Source organism: Leucopleurus acutus (assembly GCF_964270905.1).
Source record: "Leucopleurus acutus genome assembly, chromosome: 6".
NCBI lineage: Eukaryota > Metazoa > Chordata > Mammalia > Artiodactyla > Delphinidae > Leucopleurus > Leucopleurus acutus.
Genome location: NC_139149.1, coordinates 87467473 through 87489840, shown reverse-complemented (window position 1 = coordinate 87489840; position 22368 = coordinate 87467473). Strand labels below are relative to the sequence as shown.

The 22368-nt window shown below is 42.6% G+C and overlaps 1 protein-coding gene across 1 annotated transcript; it reads right to left on the bottom strand.

Moving 5' to 3' along the window:
• Positions 1-1540: 1540 nt before the first annotated feature.
• Positions 1541-22094, bottom strand: LOC309962969 (non-histone chromosomal protein HMG-14-like; the record flags this gene model as incomplete). The annotated part of the gene is made up of 3 exons (XM_082841072.1): positions 1541-1680; positions 21601-21772; positions 21945-22094. The coding sequence occupies 3 exons, from the start codon at positions 22092-22094 to the stop codon at positions 1541-1543; spliced, it is 462 nt and encodes a 153-aa protein (XP_082697198.1).
• Positions 22095-22368: the final 274 nt, after the last annotated feature.

Here is a 22368-nt window from a genome sequence, read left to right as displayed (position 1 = left end):
TTGTTTTCGAAGGGGGAAAAAGGACACGCATATTTGTAGGTATCTACACACTTGCATGAAGCATTTTAAGAAGGATATGTACACTAGATGGTGAAAATGCAGCCTGTCTAGAGGGAGGAGAATGACGTAATTCGAACACACTGGGAAAGGGAGGCTCTCCTTTGTAAACATTTCGTACCTTTCAAAATTTGAATGATGCGAATGCACCACCTTTCCAAAAATTAGCCAATAACTAGCCTCTGCTAAAGCACATTTGAGCAATCAAGCAGAGAAAGTTTGATGTGCAGGAAAGAGAGATAATAACTAAGGAGTGACATCTAGTAGGAGTGAGAGGAGGTGGGTATCAGAGTCCCAGTGGAGGAAGCCCACTTGGCCATGAGCAAGGATACTGCATCCTTTATGACAGAAGGGAATAGGCAGGTTTGTACATTTGGTGATGGAAGGATAAGGATGTTTTGCTCAGATGGTATTCATTTTGTGAATGAAGGAAGACACAGCAGCTAAGAGCGCAGAGAAATGAGAGGTAGGGAAAGTTTAATGGTCTCGAAAGATGAGCTATACTCCATAGGGAAAAAGAATATAATGGATGGGTGAAACTGGGTGGTCACAAATTGAAAGCAAAAGGAGTTAGTCCGGTTGTTTAATGTTTTCCAGTCACCCTGAGCTGGCCAGGTGTATGTCCAGCCAGGGGGTGGTTGAAATGTTACCATTCTAGTCTGACCAAGGCCAAGCAGGGCGGAAGTTTAGGATGTTTGCAACCGTGATTCAGGAAGGGACCTTGGAATCTACCTGGATAAACTGGCGAGTGAAGACCAGGACAGAGGCCTGTGGATAGTTAAAAATAGGTGGCTTCAACACATTGGAGATTTCCATTGCATGGACGAATCATTGCAGTGGAGGGTTCAAAGGAGACTGACCTAGAAGGACAGGGAATTGTGGCTAAGAATGACTTCTGAAATGAGTGATGACATAGATCAGAACACAACCAAGCAGAGAGATGGCTGAGGCAGAGGGAGGAAAATGATGACGACAAGGAGGCCTAAACGCAGATAGATTGGGCTGTTGAATGAGGCCTTGGGATGAGAAAAAGGCAGTGAGCTGAGTGCTGAAGCCCTTCATAAATGTGGTGGGAAAGGTGGTGATGGCTGAGCAGCTGAAGTGGGTAGTAGAAGTCTTGAGTTTCACCTGAGCAGGGTTTTTTTTTTTTTTTTGCGGTACGCGGGGCCTCTCACTGCTGTGGCCTCTCCCGTTGCGGAGCACAGGCTCCGGACGCGCAGGCTCAGCGGCCATGGCTCACGGGCCCAGCCGCTCCGCGGCAATGTGGGATCTTCCCGGCCCGGGGCACGAACCCGTGTCCCCCGCATCGGCAGGCGGACTCTCAACCACTGCGCCCCCAGGGAAGCCCTGAGCATGGGTTTTAAAGCAGGAAAGAGAAGTGGTTTGGAAGCTACCGTGGTGAGGGAGGGGAGAGGAAGGAGGAGAGATCTACTGAGAAGCATGTGTGCCTTTCTCTGACGTGACTGTAGGGCCTGCACTAACCTCAGGGAACAAAGCAGTCGCAGGAGGCCTGAGAGGAGTTTGAGAAGGAGGCGTTTCCTGAGAAGGCCTGGGTCCCAGAGGGCACAGTGACATGTAACCGATAGACATCTCCTACCTTCTTTGACCTCATTTCTTTCACACCTAGACAAAAATCCACACCTTTGCACCTGGAGCTAAGGCTCTTATCTTTTGACCTGAATCCCCTGGCTCACTACAAATTCAGAGCGGTGCCAGGTGGAGGCCAGCCACAGCTCCCTCTTGGTTTCTGTGGGCTGGAGGACATTACCTAGCAACTCGGAGTTTTTTGGGTGGTGACAGAGTGTAGCCCAGGGGAAAAGAGATTCCGTGCGAGCCACGTAATGTAAGGATTATACTGACAAATTGCTGTCAGAAGTTGAGCATACCATTGTACCAACATGCAAACAGGCATGGAAAGCCTCCCGTGGGCACCTGGGCTTTTGCACAACAGCTATCTAGGCCTCTGCCCTTGCTCACAGGTAATTAAGGCATCTTAGTGGCCACCGGTGGTATAGACTAAGTGGGATAAAAGTGGAATTGGGAATGATGAAGGGGAAGAAGGAATTATGTCAAACAACTGCTCCGCACTTCTAAAACCAGAAAGAGGACACAAGGAAGAAGCCCAGCACTCATTTCCTGTAATGGTGGATCCTTAGGTTGGGAGATTTCAGGGTCCTGAGGAGGTCGTCATGGAATGCCTGGGTCTTTTGTACACATAACCCAAGAGCCTGAGGCACTGAAGAAGGTTATCTGAGAAGGCTGAAGCGTCAGGGTCCTCACCACTGGAAAGTTGTATTTTAGAGAGCTTGAGGGAACAATTACCCCCTAACTAAGCAGCCCTTATAGCTAATACTTTCTGCCTGGGACAGAATAAGAACCAGGAAGCCTTCTAAAAACTTGCCACCTCTCTCTCTTCTTCCTGTGCCCCCAAGCACTGCAAGTCTAATAAAATCCCAAAGAGACCTAATACTTAGCCATTACTTGCTTTATCACTCACTTCATGGCCTTGCATATATCTTCCACCTGAGTGAATCAAGCATCTTTGCTCCTTCCCCCAGAATTTCTAGCTGTAGTACCAGCTATAAACTCTAGTACACGCGGTTCTGAGTTCAGTGTCTTTCTGGATCATCTGGCTTTCTTCTCTTTCAAGGTCACAGACTCATCTTTAACTGTGGCCAATTCTAGACAACGTTCAGCCCGAGTACAACCAGATCAGAGAGTCTGGTCCACAGCTGGTGCTCAACAAGGGCTGTTTTCCTTCTTCTACGATCATACCCTTACCAGTCTCGGGGCATTCTTATGAGCGCTTAGTCTTGGCATTTCCCTCACTCCTTATTCTTCCTGACCCTCTTAATAGCGCTAACAGGATATGCAGAAGTAGTGAAATTTTCTTCCTTTCCTCTTTCAGCAGTTAAACAGCTGCCGCTGGAGGGATCAGAGAATTGGATTTACTACAATGATTAAATATAAAAGGTAAGAGCAAATCAGCAGTGAGGTGCTGACTCAGAGCCCCAGTTAGAACTGAAGATATGTAAACAACACTGGGGAAGGTTTCAGTTGGGGTAAGGCGGTAGGGGGTAGATTTGCCACCAAAAGTTATGGGACTAGCTCTTGAAATGGTTTAGGAAGATATCAGCTTTCTACCAGTCAGAACACACTGGAGACGAGGAGCGAAGAGGCAGTGCAGGACTGGACTTCTGTCACAGGCTCCAAAAAAACGCAGGAACACCCTTGGCCTTGGAATAATCAGATAAAAGGATACTTTGTGTTGTTTTGGTTTCCATGGGCACCCCACTGGTCCCAGGATAACAGGGCTTGGTATTGCCTGAACAAAGGATTAGATGGCAGAATCCCAGTTCATTGCTAGGGACTGGTCATGCCGGAGAAAGTATGACTCTAGACAAGAGAGTGATGTGAATGGCCTAAGGGATTGGTCGTCTTCCAGGGCACATGAGGCCTTTCTCCTCAGTTCTAGTACTTCCTTCAGGCAGAATGATTTTTTAAAACATAAAATACAGCAAAATTTAATGGGAGGAAATGGAGCCTTGTATCAGTGCAAGGTTACTTAGCCAACCACTGCAATGTTTGTCTGGACAGCCACATGGAGATGCTGAGCTGGGGGCAGCTTTAATGCCGATGACAACCTTTGCTAATCACAGCTACCCGACTAGCCCTGGCCTCATTGAAGACTGCTCTGAATAGGTGCCGCTTGAAAAACACCTCTTCTGCCTGAAGCTCCTCCCAGCAACGTCCTAATTACTCACTATTCATGTTCGTTTCTGTAGGTTAATTCTCTCTGATTTGGTAAAACTGAAATTTCACTGAGTGACCGTGGTTTTCAATGGGAGGATATGCAGGTTGAAAGCATGTGTGTTGATCTCCATTGGGAATATGTAGTAAATAGAGCTTCCAACACAAGAACCTAAATTAAGCCTTTGGATCTAAAAATCATGTGATTCCCATTACAATCAACTGGAGTCCTACTTATGTATGCACCCACAACCGGGTAACCGTAGCATGAATTCCAGAATTAGCTCATTAGACAGCTACTTCAAGCTTCCCCCCAGAAATGTTGAAATTGTATCCTTGATAAGATCACGGGTCTCAGACAGCAAAGAAAATCACGATATTTAGTTTACTCAATCTCTAAGCAGTTTGGGATTAACATATACGCACTCCTATATATAAAACAGGTAAACAACAAGGAACTACTATATAGCACAGGGAACTATATTCAATATCTTATAATAACCTATAATGGAAAAGAATCTGAAAAAGAATATATGTATATATGTATAACTGAATCACTTTGCTGTACACCTGAAACGAACCACGTTGTAAATTAGCTATACTTCAATTAAAAAACTTTTTTTGCATGCAAAAAAAAATAGAAAAGTCAAAAAAACTCCACTGTAGCTTTTCGGTATTGGACAACCATGGAACATATTTTTCTATTCCAAGAGTTAGATGCATGAAGCACAAAGGCAAGGGAAAAAAACAGATATTAAAGACTACTGTAACCAAACCAATATTTACCCCAAGATTGAAAAAAAAGGTACCGGGCTTCCCTGGTGGCGCAGTGGTTGAGAGTCTGTCTGCCGATGCAGGGGATGCGGCTTCGTGCCCCGGTCCGCGAAGATCCCACATGCCGTGGAGCGGCTGGGCCCATGAGCCATGGCCGCTGAGCCTGCGCGTCCGGAGCCTGTGCTCCGCAAAGGGAGAGGCCACAGCAGGGAGAGGCCCGCATACCGCAAACAACAACAACAACAACAACAAAAGTACCACCTCATGGTACATGATATAATTCCCACCCTTGACAAAGCAATATTTTAAAACTAAAATTATATTGTAATTAGCCTTTCAAACATATGAGCAATTCAATATAGGAGTCCATTAATAATCTAACTGCTGCTGCTACAAAGCTTGTTCCTCCCACACATGTAAATTAATTGAACTCAGGGCCTCGCATTCCAGCCGTCAGACAGTCATGAAGAACAGGTGGCTCCCGACTTACAGATAATGCAAAGATGGATCTTGCTCTGACTTAGCACGTCCAGAGGAAATTATCTAAATGTCTTCCTTGTTCTTTCTTCTGGCAATTTCTATTTCAAACACAAATTTACTTCTACTTTATAGGATTTAAAGTTCAAGCACTACCTAGAACAAGTCTAATGAAAATTAAATCTACGTTTATCTAACGGTCTGTGTCATTCCTCATTCAAAAATTGCAACAAAGCCTTATTGTCTTACAGAGCTAGAAGGTTAGGTAAGGGTTGAGAATCATTACACACTGGAGAGTGTGATTTCAAGGACGCGGACAGAGGATAACAAAAGCAGCAACCTCTAAGAATCTTCTCCCGCTTCTCTAATGGGCTATAGGTCAGGTGACATCAATTCAAAAGCCTGGAGAAGCAGGCAGGTGGCTGGAATGACGGAAGATGCTGAGCGTAGAGGTGGCAGGATTGCGGCTAGCTGGAGAAGGCAAGCCCAGTCTAGATGGGCAGCCTCTACCCCACTCCAGTAGATTCTTCACAAGAGTCGGGTTGCCAGATCATCTGATGTTTCAGGAGAAAAAGAGAATTCCAATTTTTGTTTTTTACATAAATGTACTTATTTAATTATTTTTGGCTGTGTTGGGTCTTTGTTGCTGCGCGTGGGCTTTCTCTAGTTGCAGCGAGCGGGGGCTACCCTTCCTTGCGGTGCGCTAGCTTCTCATTGTGGTGGCTTCTCTTTGTTGCGGAGCATGGGCTCAAGGTGCGCGGCCTTCAGTAGTTGTGGCTCACGGGCTCTAGAGTGCAGGCTCAGTAGTTGTGGCACCCGGGCTTAGTTGCTCCATGGCATGTGGGATCTTCCTGGACCAGGGATCGAACCCATGTCCCCGCATTGGCAGGCGGACTCTTAACCACTGTGCCACCAGGGAGACCGAAGAGAATTCCACTTTTTAAGTGAAGTCTTTCAATTAAAAATAAATGTGGCCCCTAATTAAAAATTTTAAAGCCATTAGTGGGTCAAACCAAACAATATATAGGCCTAGATCTATCTTTGGGGACTACTGTTGATTAAGACTTTCATCTGCTTTGCTATCTAAGAAGGGAGATTTTTTAAGTTATCAATCAGACATGCCTTGGAGTAAATCCATAATCTGAGAAGAAGCTTTAAGAGGGGAGAAGACGTCCCATCAGTAAGTGGGGGAGAAATATGTCTGAAGGTACTAAGCCTCAGAAGTCAGGGGAGAGAGTCTATTACAATTAAAAGATGCAAATCACAAGGATGACGGGGACACAATGGCGCAGAAAAGAGAGCTGAGGTCCATCTCCACATTTTCACTGAGTAGGTTTGGCACTGTGGTACCATAGTTGACACTGGTGGTTTTGAGGACAGAAGCACTCCCCCTTGTGCATTCGGCCTTCCATTGGCTCGTTGGATGATCTCTAGCAAGCACTGAAATCCCTGGGGGGATTTTCTCAGCCTGGACAGAATGCCAGAGAGTTAATCCCATATGCCTTCCAAAGAACAGCCTCCAGGTGATAATGGATGGGGGGTGGAGCGTCAAGCACCAGCTTCCCCACCTTCGGGGAGGATCACTCCACACTAACCACAGAGCTCCCCGGCAGCAGTGAACCTGAGCAGTCACAGTGGTAATGTGCTCATGAAGCTCCCTTTACTGCCTGCCTGCCTGTCTCATTTCCCCACTCCCTTCCTGGCACGTCCTAGGACCATCTCCCAAACCAATTAAACTCAAATCCATGTCTTAGGTTCTGCTTCTGGAGGAACCCAAGCTAAGACCCAGCACCATGAGAACATCTCCTGTGGGTCTCCTTGTCTTACCTGCCCTGAGGCCCTGGAAGATGTTTTTATATAACTTGAGTCGGTAGTAGCATGTGCTCGATTATCTACAAAGTGGGGATCATTTTACGAGCTCCACTCCAAGCTCAAAATATTGTTATGAAGATCAAATAAGAAAATGTTCACAAAGGTGCTTTGTATGTTGGAAAGTGTTACACAAACGTGATTTTTATAACTCTTCTTGTTATTAAGATACAGTAACGGTGTGTCTCCAGAAGCAAAGATGGGAGCGACGGCAGGGCAAGAAGGAGCAAGGTGAGCTGCTTTGCTGAACTGCCTGGTATGTCTTAGAACAAAAATGTCGGGCTGCACGTGGCAGCTTTTATTAGATGTCTTCAAATTTATGGCACTGCAACAAGGTCGATCAGTCCGTCAAGGTGGCGCTGTCGAGGCGTGTACTATTTACAATGCATTTAATGTGTTTGGAAACTGAGTTATTGTTTCCAGGACTGGGGGAAGATGAGAGTGGCTGACACAGGGCATAAAACCATGGCTTCGCAGAGAATTTCATCTGCGTAAACTACAGTGACTAATTCAAACAATGACGTATTTAGTGCTTCTGAGCCTACTTAGAGGAGAAAATTAGTGGGCCTTTTACACCTGATTTAATGGCCTTTTAAAGAGAAAAAGTAACAGTGTAAGAGGGTTCCCTTTTCTCCACACCCTCTCCAGCATTTATTGTTTCTAGATTTTTTGATGATGGGGAATGTAAATTGATACAGCCACTGTGGAGAACAGTATGGAGGTTCCTTAAAAAGCTACAAATAGAACTACCATATGACCCAGCAATCCCACTACTGGGCATATACCCTGAGAAAACCATAATTCAAAAAGAGTCATGTACCAAAATGTTCATTGCAGCTCTATTTACAATAGCCCAGAGATGGAAACAACCTAAGTGTCCATCATCGGATGAATGGATAAAGAAGATGTGGCACATATATACAATGGAATATTACTCAGCCATAAAAAGAGACGAAATTGAGCTATTTGTAATGAGGTGGATAGACCTAGAGTCTGTCATACAGAGTGAAGTAAGTCAGAAAGAGAGAGACAAATACCGTATGCTAACACATATATATGGAATTTAAAAAAAAAAAATGTCATGAAAAACCTAGGGGTGAAACAGGAATAAAGACACAGACTTACTAGAGAATGGACTTGAGGCTATGGGGAGGGGGAAGGGTAAACGGTGACAAAGCGATAAAGAGGCATGGACATATATACACTACCAAACGTAAGGTAGATAGCTAGTGGGAAGCAGCCGCATAGCACAGGGAGATCAGCTCGGTGCTTTGTGACCGCCTGGAGGGGTGGGATAGGGAGGGTGGGAGGGAGGGAGATGCAAGCGGGAAGAGATATGGGAATATATGTATATATATAACTGATTCATTTTGTTGTGAAGCTGAAACTAACATACCATTGTAAAGCAATTATACTCCAATAAAGATGTTAAAAAAAAAAAAAAAAAAAAAAGAGAAAAAGTATAATCACAGCACACTCAATGGAATGAGTGATATTTACTCACTGAATGAGTAAATTGAAGTTGAATGACGATTATCTATGTGAAGGAGACAAATTTTTCTCTAGAATTTTTGACAGTTGACGTAGCCTTGAGCTGTGGATGGAAATAAATAACATTTTTGTGGCTATGTGTGTGTGTGAAGCTGGAGACTTCAAACGCTGCGGGCAGTAGGCAGAAGGCATGGGCTGTTTGCCTCTTATAGCAGCTGAACTGCTTTTTAGGATTTGTTTTAGTAGATCATGGTTTCAAGTGATTCGCTCTTTTTCCCCCATACTGCTAGGTATGCGTTTCTTCCCGCATGAACATTGGCATTCTATTCAAGAGGAACACCCCTAACAATTCCATCAACACTTAGATTTTTCACTGGCTCAGATTTTTTCACTGGCTCCACAACTTGCCCTTTGCTTTGATGGTTTTCAGCAAAGTATATTGTATGTAAGAGGGAGTCTTGTTGAAACATTTCAATATGAACCTGCCTCCAAGAGATAGCTCTAGGTCAGGGTTCCTCAACGTGGGCACTATTGAAATTTGGGGCTGGAAAATGTTTTGTCGTGGGACTATCCTGTGCAGTATAAGACATTTAGCAGCATTCTGTTGGCCCCTACCCCGCTAGATGCCGCTAGCAACCCCCAACTGTGACAACTGCAAGTATCTCCAGATACTGCCAAATGTCCCCTGGGGAGTGTCTGTGCAAAACCACTCCTGGCTGGGGACAGCTGCACGAGTGTGAAGTGTGGAGTTGTTGTATGGTGTGTTTAAGAGATCGGGAGTGTGGGATTAGCAGATGCAAACTCTCACATAGAGGATGGATAAACGACAAGGTCCTCCTGTAAAACACAGGGAACTATGTTCAATATCCTGTGATAAACCATAATGGAAACGAATATGATAAAGAGTGTGTATATATGTATAACTGAATCACTTTGCTATATAGCAGAAATTATTGCAACATTGTAAATCAGCTATACTTTAATAAAGAAGAAAAAAAGAGTTCTCTCACTTGGGGCTTGCTGGGGTGTATTGAGACATGTTTGAGAGACAGAGGACGTGATGCAACCGTCAACTCTGCCAGGACTTTGGGTTGTTTCTGAACAATACAGTTTCCTCATCTGCCACGTAGCACTTACCCTCACAGAGTTGTGTGAGAATTAGAATAGAAAATTAATATTTATTGAACATTTACTGTGTTCTAGGCCCTGTTCTAGGTGTTTCTAATGAAGTAATTCATTTAATCCCTGTATCAGCCTGTGGGGTAGGTACTATGATTATCCCCATTGTACAGCTGAGGGAAGAGAAATAATTCAGCCAAGGTCATATAGCTGGTAAGTGGCAGAGCTGGACTATGAACCCAGGCACTGTGGCTTTGACTCTCCATCTCTACCTCTATACCACATAGCCCCTCTAAGGTTGAGTGGATATAGCAGTCCCCCCCCCCTTATCTGTGGTTTTGCTTTCCACAATTTCATTTACCCACAGGCAACTGCAGTCTGAAAATATTAAATTAAAAATTCCAGTAATAAACAACTCAACTTTAAATTTCACACTGCTCCGAGTGGCCTGATGAAGTCCTTCACTGTCCGGCTCCATCCCGCCAGGGATGTGAACCATCCCTTTGTCCAGAGCATCCCGCCCACTGGTCACTTAGTAGATGATTTGGTTACTGTCATAGTATCGCAGTGCTTGTGTGCAAAGAACACTTATTTTATTTAATAATGGCCCCAAAGCTCAAGAGCAGTGATGCTGGCAAATCAGTTATTGCCAAAGAGAAGCCATAAAGTGCTTCCTTTAAGTGCAAAGGTGGAAATTCTCGATCCAATAAGCAAAGAAAAAAGATTGTATGCTGAGGTTGCTAAGAGCTACAGTAAGAAAGAATCTTCTATCCTTGGAGTCGTGAAAAAGGAAAAAGAAATTTGTGCCAGTTTTGCAGTTGCACCTCAAACTGCAAAAGTTATGGCCGCAACGCGGGATAAGTGCTTAGTTAAGACGGAAAAAGCATTAAATTTGTACAATAAGATATTTTCTGTGTGTGAGAGAGAGACCACATTCACATAACTTTTACTACAGTATGTCGTTACAATAATTCTATTTTATTATTAGTTACTGTTGTTAATTTCTTACTGTACCTAGTTCATAAATTAAACTTTACCAAAGGTATGTATTTTAGGAAAAAACATAGTTATACAGGGTTTGATAGTATCTACGGTATCAGGCATCCACTGGGGCAGGGGGTCTTGAAAAATATCCCCCAGGAATAACGGGGAACTATTGTATAAGCACTTTGTAAATATTAAAGCAAGAAATCCATTGTTAATAAACTTCCAGGGCATGCCCAGACCACTCTCCCTCAGGCTAAAGCATCTTAGCAAGAAGCCTCTCTGCCACGATATTTTTCATTTGCATTGTTTACTTTACATCTCTACAGATTAAAATTCTACACATCTTTGAGACCTAGCTCAAATGCCACCACCTCCAAGGAGCCCTTCCTCTTAATTCCTTTTAATTTCTGCCACAAGTGCTTCACACCTCCTTGAATCACCTTCACACTTTATACTGATATTATGGAACTCATCATCCTCTAAAGCAGTGACATGTGTGTGATCCCGCCTCTAGTAGCAAACTCCTCGTGTTCATCAGGGACACTCACAGTGACAGTCTCTCATAAAAGCTGACACAGAACCTTGTCACTGTATATATTGAAAGTGAAAGATTTCTAAAGTAATGGATGAATTGAGAGGATCGTTGGCTTGAACAACAATGACTTCTACCTGTAACCATTTACCTCTATTTTACAAGTGGAGCAATTGGAGGGGGTTGAGGAGGAGAAGTCACCCAAGGAGGAATCTTTGGACTCTCCCCATACCCAGAAGCAGCAGAGATACAGGTGCCATAAGCACCTACATAGCATAGAAATCAGCTGAGCATAGCTGCTTGCATAAAATAGTGACTGAATTCTGCTGGGTGAAAATTGGTGACAAAAGAGTTCTGAAAGTTGTATCTACATCTGCAGCTCTCTCCTCAATCTAGGGGCCATTTTCCTACTTTGTTTTTCTTAGGTCATTGCTCTTGAGCATCACCTTACACTGATGGATGACTTGCCATAGAGGTTGAAAAATACCTCATTGATCACATTTTCCCAATTGTTCAGGCAAGAGATCATGAGAGGAGAGACCAGCTGACATGGGCCTGATTACTTTGCTTACAAAAGCTTTTTGTAGCTGTCATTACCTGGGCTTTGCTCCTGTAGTCTACAGTGTCAATTTCTTAGAGAGATTGAACAGGGCTACCAAAGCATTCTTCTTTGTCACATGTTGCACTTATTATTGAGTTTGTACCCAGTGAAACATTTATCTCTTGTGGCAGCACTGCTGCTCTGCTTGCTTCTCTGATGCCAGATCTGGTCCCTGGGAAGTTTAAGGAAGTCTTGTTAGAGTAGAAGGAATGGGTGTTGAGCGAATGAGACTAATTAACTTGAAGATGTGTGATCAGGGTATCAGCATAGTAAATTGCCACAGGGATGGAGAGGCAGAGGCCTTCCACAGCTGGAGATGCTCAGCATTAACTCATTGAGATCATGGTGTGTTTCTTTGGTTAACCTTTATTCCAGACTGTTTTTAAAGGATGCAAGTCTACAAGGATTCTTCATTAATGAGAGGCAATAGCAACAAATCAAGTAGTATTTGATTTGTTGGTGATTACAGTGTTTTTTTTCTTTTTAAAATCATAATCTAACTGCACCTTAATCCAACATGTCATCATAACACACACCATAAAATCAGAGAGATTGTGGTTAAAATGGCATTGTCTCCTGGGCTTTTTCTTCCCTTTTCTATCTACCTTTATTATAAGCACAGGACCAGTGCATCCCTGAAAGAAGCAAAGTCTCTATCAATTGCTAACTAATTGTTATAATATATAAGACCATATTTTATTTTTTACTTTTTATTTTTTAAAATACATTTACTTATTTTTGGCTGTGCTGGGTCTTCGTAGCTGCACAGTCTTTCTCTAGTTGTGGCGTGCAGGGGCTACTCTTCTTTGCAGTGCATGGTCTTCTTATTGCAGTGGCTTCTCTTGTTGCAGAGCATGTGCTCTAGGCACACAAGCTTCAGTAGTTGTGGCACGTGGGCTCAGTAGTTGTGGCTCATGGGCTCTAGAGTGCAGGCTCAGTAGTTGTGGCGCACGGGCTTAGTTGCTCCGTGGCATGTGGGATCTTCCTGGACCAGGGCTCGAACCGTTGTCCCCTGCGTTGGCAAACGGATTCTTAACCACTGCGCCACCAGGGAAGCCCAATATAAGACCATATTTTATGATGCAAGGTGGAGAAAGAATGTAATTTCTACTTCTGTTGCAAGAGGCAGAAATACCCCAACTTTGATGAATGATGTATGTTTGAGCATGCAATTAGAAAAGTCCTTCTCTCACTTGTAAGATGAGTAAGTGTGATACAGATGTGACTGAAAACAAACAAATATCTAATTCTTAAGTATCCTGAGCTAGGGAACTCTGCTTCATTTTCTCTCCCCAGGCACAGCCATATTGGGGGAAAAAAATAGCACAGCAACTTGACAAGTTTTTTTCAAAGGTTTATTTGTTGCAAGAAGGCAACTTTCCTTCTGTCTCTGACTTTTCACACCATGTGAATTCAGAACACAGATCCTGTTTAAAAATAATATTTCTTCAGGAGAGAAAAATAAACTTGCCTGTACATGAAAGATTTCCAAAGAGAGAACACGAACAAACAGGTTTTTAATTTAAACAGGTGGAAAGTAGACCTTTGGCCCAAATTTCACTGTAGATAAGAAACTCTCACGTCTAGGACTTAACTAGCTACCATCCAATGACAGCTTATTTTACATATACAAATTAAGAGCAACTTATTTATTTACAGAGGAAATGGATAATTAACCATATACAACACACAGCTACATTTAGAGATCTTGGTTTTCCAGAAATCAAGTAGCTGAGAAAGTTTTTGGCATCATCTTATAGCTCAAGTACAAGATGATGGTCTCCTGCAGATAAGTAGCATTAAAATGCTTTCCATGTGAAAATCGACAACCTGAAGGACTATACCTTACAGTGCTGAGTAGAAGAATGCTTGCATGACAGCTTCCAACCTCTGTGAGAGTTTAATCCTTATGAACTGTATCTTTACCCATATGACTTTCTATTCCAAAGAAAAAGAGTCTGACTTCCTGTTTTATACTCTGCTGGGTTTTGAAAATTGGATGCACATTGTTCAATTAAGAACCAATTAATGTGACATTCCAGCATGAAAGAAGTGTGAGGCAAGAGAAGCCCACCTCAAACTAATCAGTTTAAAGTTTCATTGACTCACAATCTGCTGTTTCTTAAAGGCAGAAGAGTGTTTTGCATTCATACCACCTCTGGCTCTTGGAACTTGCCTGAGTTCATAAACTATGTAGGGTCAAGTTGAACCAGGATCACATGGTGACCTTCCCAGAGCAGCCCAATTTCTGCAAAAACAAGCACACCTTGGGTGTACTGTTTCTCTCACGTTGGTACCAAGTCATTGTTTCCCTGCTGATGCTCTTGTTTGCCATGTGACTCCAAAGATAAATAGCAACCGGAAACTCAGAAGGCATGCATCACAACCCAATTCTCTTGGGCACAGTTTGTGGCCCTGAACTTCAGTTTCCTCATCTCTTAAATGGAAGCAACAGGATCTATTAAATGGAACTCAGTGAAGGATCTTGCTCACTACCAGAGAAGAATAAGCCCTGGTTTTTTGAATAAATGCCAGTCTCAGCAATTAGTCCATCAACTAAAATTCTTCTTGCAGTTTCAGTTAGATTGAGAACCCTTCCCTGGTTTGCACTCAGGCTGTTGTGCAACCTTTCTGCAAGGCTAACAGCTGTCTTATTCCATCCCAGAGAGAGCTCTATTTTAGCTACTCCTGCATTCGTCGTTCATAAAGCACTGGGATCCAGTGGGTGAAAGGCACTCTTTAGCATCGCAAGATGATATTTGTTAGTAGTAAATAAGCTATGGTAAAAAGGCAAGCAGCAATGATACTCTTGGTAACAAGTCACTCAACACTCTAGTTGTATTCACTCTATCGAGAGCAAGTTGAATACCAAAAGAACTTGGAATGGCAGGTTTTATAGGGGATTTTTTTTTTTAATGCCCAAAGCTCTCATTAAAGAAAAAACTACCAAAGATGGAAGTTCACAATCTCTCAGCATCATCTCCCGTTTCAAAATGAATGCGCCAGGAATATTCTATACAGTTGTTTGGCAGATTTATTTATTTTTAACATCATTTAAGGCAGCTTTTCAAATAATACTCTAAAAGGGAAAGCATCACCCACATTCTAGTCCGACCCAGAGAGCTATATATTTGATTACTTTTTCCTTCATTCTCTCCATCTCCATTTTCTTGTACAGCCATTCTCAGCTCCTTCCACTGTGCTCCTTCTCAGAATATTAGGAGACCTCAAATACTGCCTTCAGTAAGGTCTCCTTGAGTCCCCCTTTAACAGCTCTGTTGCTTATTGTTCGTTTGTGCCTCTGCCTATCCTTTTCCTGCTCTGAGCCAGAGAGCCTGGTCCTGGTGCCTCCCTCACCCAGGCTTCCTTGACAGCTGGCATTAGGTTGGGTTTGGTCAGTAGGAAGGGGGGGGGGGAGAGAGGTCCAGGTATTTCTTCCCTTCTCTCTCCTCCCTGCTCTTCTTCATTGTTTGGCCACGGGCTTCATCCTTCCATGCTATGGCTCCTGGTGCCGGCTCCTCAACCAGAGCTCCAGATCTTACAGGGCTGCGCCGGCATTTCCTCCCCTTGCCCCTCTTCCTAGAGGCATTCATGAAATTCTGCTGTTGCTAGTCTCTGGCTGCATCCACCTTGCAGGTTCCCTCACTCCTGTTCACAGCTCTGCCATCAGTCCTTTAAATAAATGATTTGAGCTGGATTCTGAGTCCTGTTAGGTCTCTGGTTTTCCTCCCTCTCACCTCACATACACACAAACGAAAAGACAAATTCAAAACTGTGTTGAATGCATACGAGGCTTACTGTCTGATTTGAATTGATTGAGTTCTTTCAGACTCTGAATATACAAGCCCTTATTTCTGTTCTTCTTAGTTATATAATGCAACTTCTGTCACATGATAGAATTGATCATGAAGGAATACTACTTTATTTGGGAATTATGTTGATATAAAGGTAGAAATGAAATAACCATCTAAAATGGTGAGAAAATTATAATTAGTCATATTCAAATAACTTAATAACAGCAAAAGTGAACTATTAACTAAAATAAAACTTCTACTTATTTTTTAAAAATAATGAATGTCTTTTATTAGCTACTAGTGGTACTAGTAGGTCTCTTGGGGATTAAGTCTAATTTCAGTATAGTCCCAAAGGAGTCCTATTAATTTAAAAGGCAGTAGGTATTTAGTGAAAGGGCTCAACTTGAGGAAGTATAAATTTACTCTCATTACATTGTAAAGGTTGGAAGATATTTTTTAAATGGTAACCAAATATTTGTAGCTTGTATACTTCCTTTTCACATTACAATATTTGTCATGAAGATGAATTAATATTGTGCCATTTTCTGCTTTTATTACAATCTTGGGCCTGAGATGAAATACTGGATGTTTAATATTTTTATGAATTATAGAAGAAAAATATACGATGTTGACCTTTTTAATATGCTGGTTTCTGACTGGCTGGTACTTCCACTCCTCTCACTGCAACAATTTCTACTAACATGGAAGAAAAGTTTAGGATAGATAGCCAATGGGAAAGCAGAGTATTAAAAAGGTCAACAGAGTAAATCTTTTCTATAACTTAAAAAAAATTATTAAGACATTCAAATTCAAATACTATAGCTCATAAACAAAATATGTAATTCATACTTATGAAAATAACCTTGTGTTAAAATCTTCTCATTACTGTGATAAAGGTACACATGATTATTCAAGACTTAAAATAATCTACTAAATATTTTATAATAGACTGAGAATATTTTTTAAAAATCACTAAAAAGGGACATAAAGATCACTTTCTTTTCTTTCCTTATGGTAAAAAAAATTTATTATTTCTTCAGCAATAACACCAATATCAACAGAGAGCTGTAGACATGGAAACTTATTTTACATGGTTGTAATGTTATTCACTGTTTAAAGAGTTCTTAATTTAGATTTTAGCAAATAAAAACACCCAAACATTTAAAATTTTGTATTCATATTCACTGTTTTATCTAGCACATTTTAATTGTTCAATAAATTATTGGCTGAATGAATGTATATGCAGGAAAATAAAACAAACTGTAGAATTATAATAGCCTTTGCATTATTTTTGGAAGGGATATATGAATCATGGCAAACAATAACAACTGCAAAAATAAGAAAGGGATTATAAGCTACAACTGGGCTTTATGGTTTACTGGTGTGTTACTCTTCTTACAGCACCTGATGTAAAGTGAATCTTCAAAAACGCTGCATGAATGAATGAGGAAAATGGAGTATAGAAGCAGAAAAGGGTGGATCCACAGCATGTGGACTGCAGTAACATCCATCTACATTTTAGTCTCTTCATCACTGGCCATTTATGAATTGCCCAGGCCTAATTACAACCCCTCCTCTGCCATTTTCCCTCACATAATGATCACACGATCTTGGATGACAAAGATTTCTTCCTCCTTGGATACTGGGTTTGGGTGAGGTGGGCATTTAACACAGTCAGGGGTGATGTAAATCCACACTGAGGGACTGATAGGAATGCTGAATGAGAAAGGAGCTGCTCTTCTTTTTTCCTGGCTCACTGGTTGTGAAGACAAAATATCCCTGGAACTTCTGTGGCCATCTTTGCCACCAACTAGAGACGATCAGCTGGAGACTGAAGCCAACAGATGAAAAAGTAAAGTTACTAGATGAAAAGAGGGAGATAAAGGCATAGTGACATCATCTCAATGCCTGGATAGGGCTTTGCTTAAAACTCATGCCACCTCTTGAATGTCTCAGTTATTAATTCCCTTTTTGCTTATGCTAATTAAGCTAAGTATGTGTCTCTTATAGTTGGAAGACTCTTAACTGTGGAGTTATTGGGAAGGTTTCTAAGATCCATATGGACCAGTTGTCAAGGAATTTAAAGCTCATCTATTTTGCATATATAAAAATGCCAAAATGGTAAAAGATTGATCCTAAGGGAGTGTCCATGAGAGAGGGAGATGGCTACAATTAACTCCCTTCTTCCACTGGTGAAGCAATTCAAAGCTCACTTTGAGACGCCTGCAATTCCTGAGCATGTGAGGTTAACTTCTGCCCTCGCTCATGCTGTCCCTGCTGTATAACATGTCCTTCACTCTCCCATAGTGGACACGTCTCTACCTTCCCCCCTGGCCCACACTTCCCCTACTCCTGTTTAATGCCCCCTCCAGCATTATCCGTTTTGCTGAATAACATTGTTGGCCCTGACCTTCTCTACCCTGCCCTCTGCCTCTGGGGGCTGAACTCTAGGGATTGCATCAACCAAGCTTTCTGTACTGGGCTGAGCCAGTGGGAGGTCTTGGTGGAAGATGAGAGCTGGACGGGAGGACAGGACCAGGGTATTTCCTCCCCTGGCATCCTCTCTTTCGAGTCACTGCAGGTTGATGGGATCCTTCAAATGAAAGTCACGACTGCTTTCTCTGAGGTCTGGTAGTGCCCCTTCCTCTTGCTCCTTTCACACTGAGGGCAGGGAATGGGTCCCCACAGTTGGTGGCTTCACCATCCATTGTTGGTTTTCCCTAACTCAGCCACACTTTTGTAAATCATCCTTCATTAACCTCTGACTGATATGCTTCCTTTTTGAATCCCATCCTGCTGGTCCTTCATTGACGCCTAGTTGAAATGCCTGCTCCTTCCTTTGTCCCCACTCTTATCCTTGTGACCCCTTGAATCATTGTACCTGTCATACTTCACTGCCCACTTCATTCCCATGTTCATCTCCTCTGTGGTCTAGGAGCTCCTGGAGAGCAGATGGTGCCTATTCCCCAATCTTAGGGCCATAGCAGGTGCTTAAATGCCGAATGAATGAATGAACAGCTGAGAATAGTGCCCTAAGTCAAGAGTAGTTGGAATGTCACAGTATTTTGGAGGGTCTTAATTCTTGCTTCATCACGGTGAACTCTATCTAGACAAGGGTTTGATCACTCAAGCTTACCAGGTTTAGAAAGTCCATTCTTTATCTCACTTAGACTGTAGTTAATTGGTTCAAATTTGCCAAACTCAAGAGATACAGATTTTTTTAATAAAGTAATTCCACCTTAATAGTTGATGATAGGAACTATAATTGCCAAATGGACAGCAGTTATTTTTCCCTGAGTTTTATTGTGAAATTTTTCAAACATAAAAGCTTTGAAAATACAGAACATCCTTATACTCACCACCTAGGTTTAATAGTTAACCTTTTTTCAATATTTGTGTCATTTAACCATCTACATTTATACGTATATAGCTATGCATACATGTATGATATCTAAAAATATTTTTTGTTGAATCATTTGAAAATAACTTGCAAACATCATTAAAGCTTCACCCCTACATACTTATGCAGGCATCTCCTAAGACTATGCCCAATCTCCTTCTAACCACACTACCAGTATCATACCTAAGAACCCTAGCAGTAATTCCTTGATAATATCTAATACTTATTGACACCATGTGTTTGCCAGCCAGACTTGCGGAGCAGGGGCACCTTTGGACCTCAGAGCCTCTCTGGTTTAATCTCAATTTTATCTGGCCTGCAGCATTTTGTCTAAATGTCGATATCTGTCAGTTTCTGCTGCAACCACTGAGATCAACAAATTTAACTGTGCACATATCTGAGAGTCAAGACTAAAGGAAGTTCTTTCTGGGCTTCTCTGGAAGCTCATTTTCAGGGATGAGCCCAGGACTGCCGGAGACAGTGGGAGGAAGGGTCTCAGCAAGGAGTTTTAGATCTCCCTCCTTTTATTTCTTTATCTTTTTCCTAATCCTAGGGCACGATATCTTTCTTTCTCTGGGCTAGAATTTATTTCTATCTTTTTCCAAAAGAAAGAGGGGAGGAACACCTAGATGTAAAAGATGACCCTCATGTGGAACTTGTAAAATAATCCAAGCAACAGCAAGGCCCTTGCTGGGAGGCTGCCCTGGCCCACCCTGTCTCACTGACACTCCATGGTTGTGCTGAAATATATGCTTTATTTGTCAAAAAGTTTTAGGTCCTACATTCTTTTTTTTTTTTAACATCTTTATTGGAGTATAATTGCTTTTCAATGGTGTGTTAGTTTCTGCTGTATAACAAAATCAATCAGCTATAACATATCTCCTCCCTCTTGCGTCTCCCTCCCACCTTCCCTATCCCACCCCTCTAGGTGGTCACAAAGCATGGAGCTGATCTCCCTGTGCTATGCAGCTGCTTCCCACTAGCTATCTATTTTACATTTGGTAGTATATATGTGTCCATGCCACTCTCACTTCATCCCAGCTTCCCCTTCCCCATCCCTGTGTCCTCAAGTCCATTCTCTATGTCTGTGTCTTTATTCCTGTCCTGCCCATAGGTTCTTCAGAACGTTTTTTTTTAGAGTCCATATATATATGTTAGCATATGGTGTTTGTTTTTCACTTTCTGACTTACTTTACTCTGTATGACAGACTCTAGGCCCATCCACCTCACTACAAATAACTCAATTTCGTTTCTTTTTATGGCTGAGTAATATTCCATTGTATATATGTGCCACATTTTCTTTATCCATTCATCTGTTGATGGACAGTTAGGTTGCTTCCAGGTCCTGGGTATTGTAAATAGAGTTGCAATGAACATTGTGGTACATGACTCTTTTTGAATTATGGTTTTCTCTGGGTGTACGCCCAGTAATGGGATTGCTGGGTCCTATGGTAGTTCTATTTTTAGTTTTTTAAGGAACTTCCATACTGTTCTCCATAGTGGCTGTATCAATTTACATTCCCACCAACAGTGCAAGAGGGTTTCCCTTTTCTCCACACCCTCTCCAGCATTTATTGTCTGTAGATTTTTTTCTTTTTTTAAGAAGATGTTGGGGGGAGGAGTTTATTAATTAATTAATTAATTTTTGCTGTGTTGGGTCTTCGTTTCGGTGTGAGGGCTTTCTCTAGTTGTGGCAAGCGGGGGCCACTCTTCATCGCGGTGCGGGGGCATCTCACTATCGCGGCCTCTCTTGTTGCGGAGCACAGGCTCCAGACGCGCAGGCTTAGTAGTTGTGGCTCACGGGCCTAGTTGCTCCGCGGCATGTGGGATCCTCCCAGACCAGGGCTCGAACCCGTGTCCCCTGCATTGGCAAACAGATTCTCAACCACTGCGCCACCAGGGAAGCCCTGTCTATAGATTTTTGATGATGGCCATTCTAACCGGTGTGAGGTGATACTTCATTGTAGTTTTTTTTTGTTTTCTTTCATAGTTGAGATTTTATTGGTTGTTTTGAGGACCAGTACACAGACATTTCAATTTGTACACAGTTCTCAACATACGTACCAAAAATCTAAAAAATTATGTAGTTGTGATTCTTTTCTGAACAGTTATTCCAGTGACTTTCCAGCTTAAAATTTGGAGGCAAATTTTTTTCACAGGATATCAAGTACCAATATCTTCAAATATTGATATGCTGTTACATCGTTAAGCCCCACTAATTCACAATTTAATATCATATACACTACATACTCAAATTGTCAATCGTTCATAGGACACTGACAGTTTCTAGAAGAACTGGACAACCACGACCAAATATGTTACAGAGTGCACAAAATTCTGCCCAGGAGAGCCAAGATCAAGGGGTGAGTGGTTTGCTTTAGGAAACAATTCTACCAAAAACAACGTGGGAAGAGAAGTAATTTAAAGTGTTTAAAACATTAAATGCACAACTGACTCCAAACTACCACTTAGTATGCTTTGTATTGTAAGATATAAAAGCTACCCTCCATCTGTGGAATGTTCAGCTGACACCCAAGACAATCAAAACCTCCCATATTCAATATCCCACTATTTTCTGGTTTTACCAAGAAAACAAACAACTAGCAAATGATTTCACCTCTTAAAAAAAAGCATTTACACTTAAAAAATGGGATGAGTTGGGATTCCCTCCTTTGAAAAAATATTTCTAGAGCTACTAAAAAACTTGCATTTACAAAAGAGTTGATAAAAATATTCCTCTGGATTGTACAAGAAGGGAGACTGGGGCCACTGATAGGACCAGGTGTGTGATATTTATCAGACTTGGCTTCTTTTTCTCCTGCTTCATCAGAAGCTGGGCTCTCCTTGTTTTTAGTTTCTCCATTCTCTTGGTTAGCCACTTCAGCTTGTTTTCCCTTTGCTCCCCTTTTCCCTTTTGTGGCCTCTCCCGTTGCGGAGCACAGGCTCCGGACGCGCAGGCTCAGCGGCCATGGCTCACGGGCCCAGCCGCTCCGCGGCATGTGGGATCCTCCCGGACCGGGGCACAAACCCGTGTCCCCTGCATCGGCAGGCGGACTCTCAACCACTGCGCCACCAGGGAAGCCCTGTTTGCACTTTTTTGTCTGAAGATTTATCCTTTCCTGCCGCCTTTTTTGGCTTCGTTTCCACTGTTGCGGGAGCCGGTGTAGCTGACACCCTCGCCGATCTCCTCTTGCGCTCCTCCTTCGCAGCCGCCTCGGCGGAGCTGACCTTCCTCTTGGGCATCGGGACGGCGGGGCAGGCGCGTGTCCGGTGCCTGCGGGCCGCGGCGCGCCGAGAGCCTTCGCAAAGCTGGGCTGCCTGGCCGCTGCCGCTCCTCCGGCCGCCCGAGTCCCTGGGACCCGCCTCTCACCGTAGTTTTGATTTGCGTTTCTCTAATGATTAGTGATGTTGAGCATCCTTTCATGTTTGTTGGCCATCTGCATATCTTCTAGGCCCTTCATTCATAATTTACAAAAAAAGCAAGAGAAACCCCTAAACTAACAAATTTTAGTTGTTT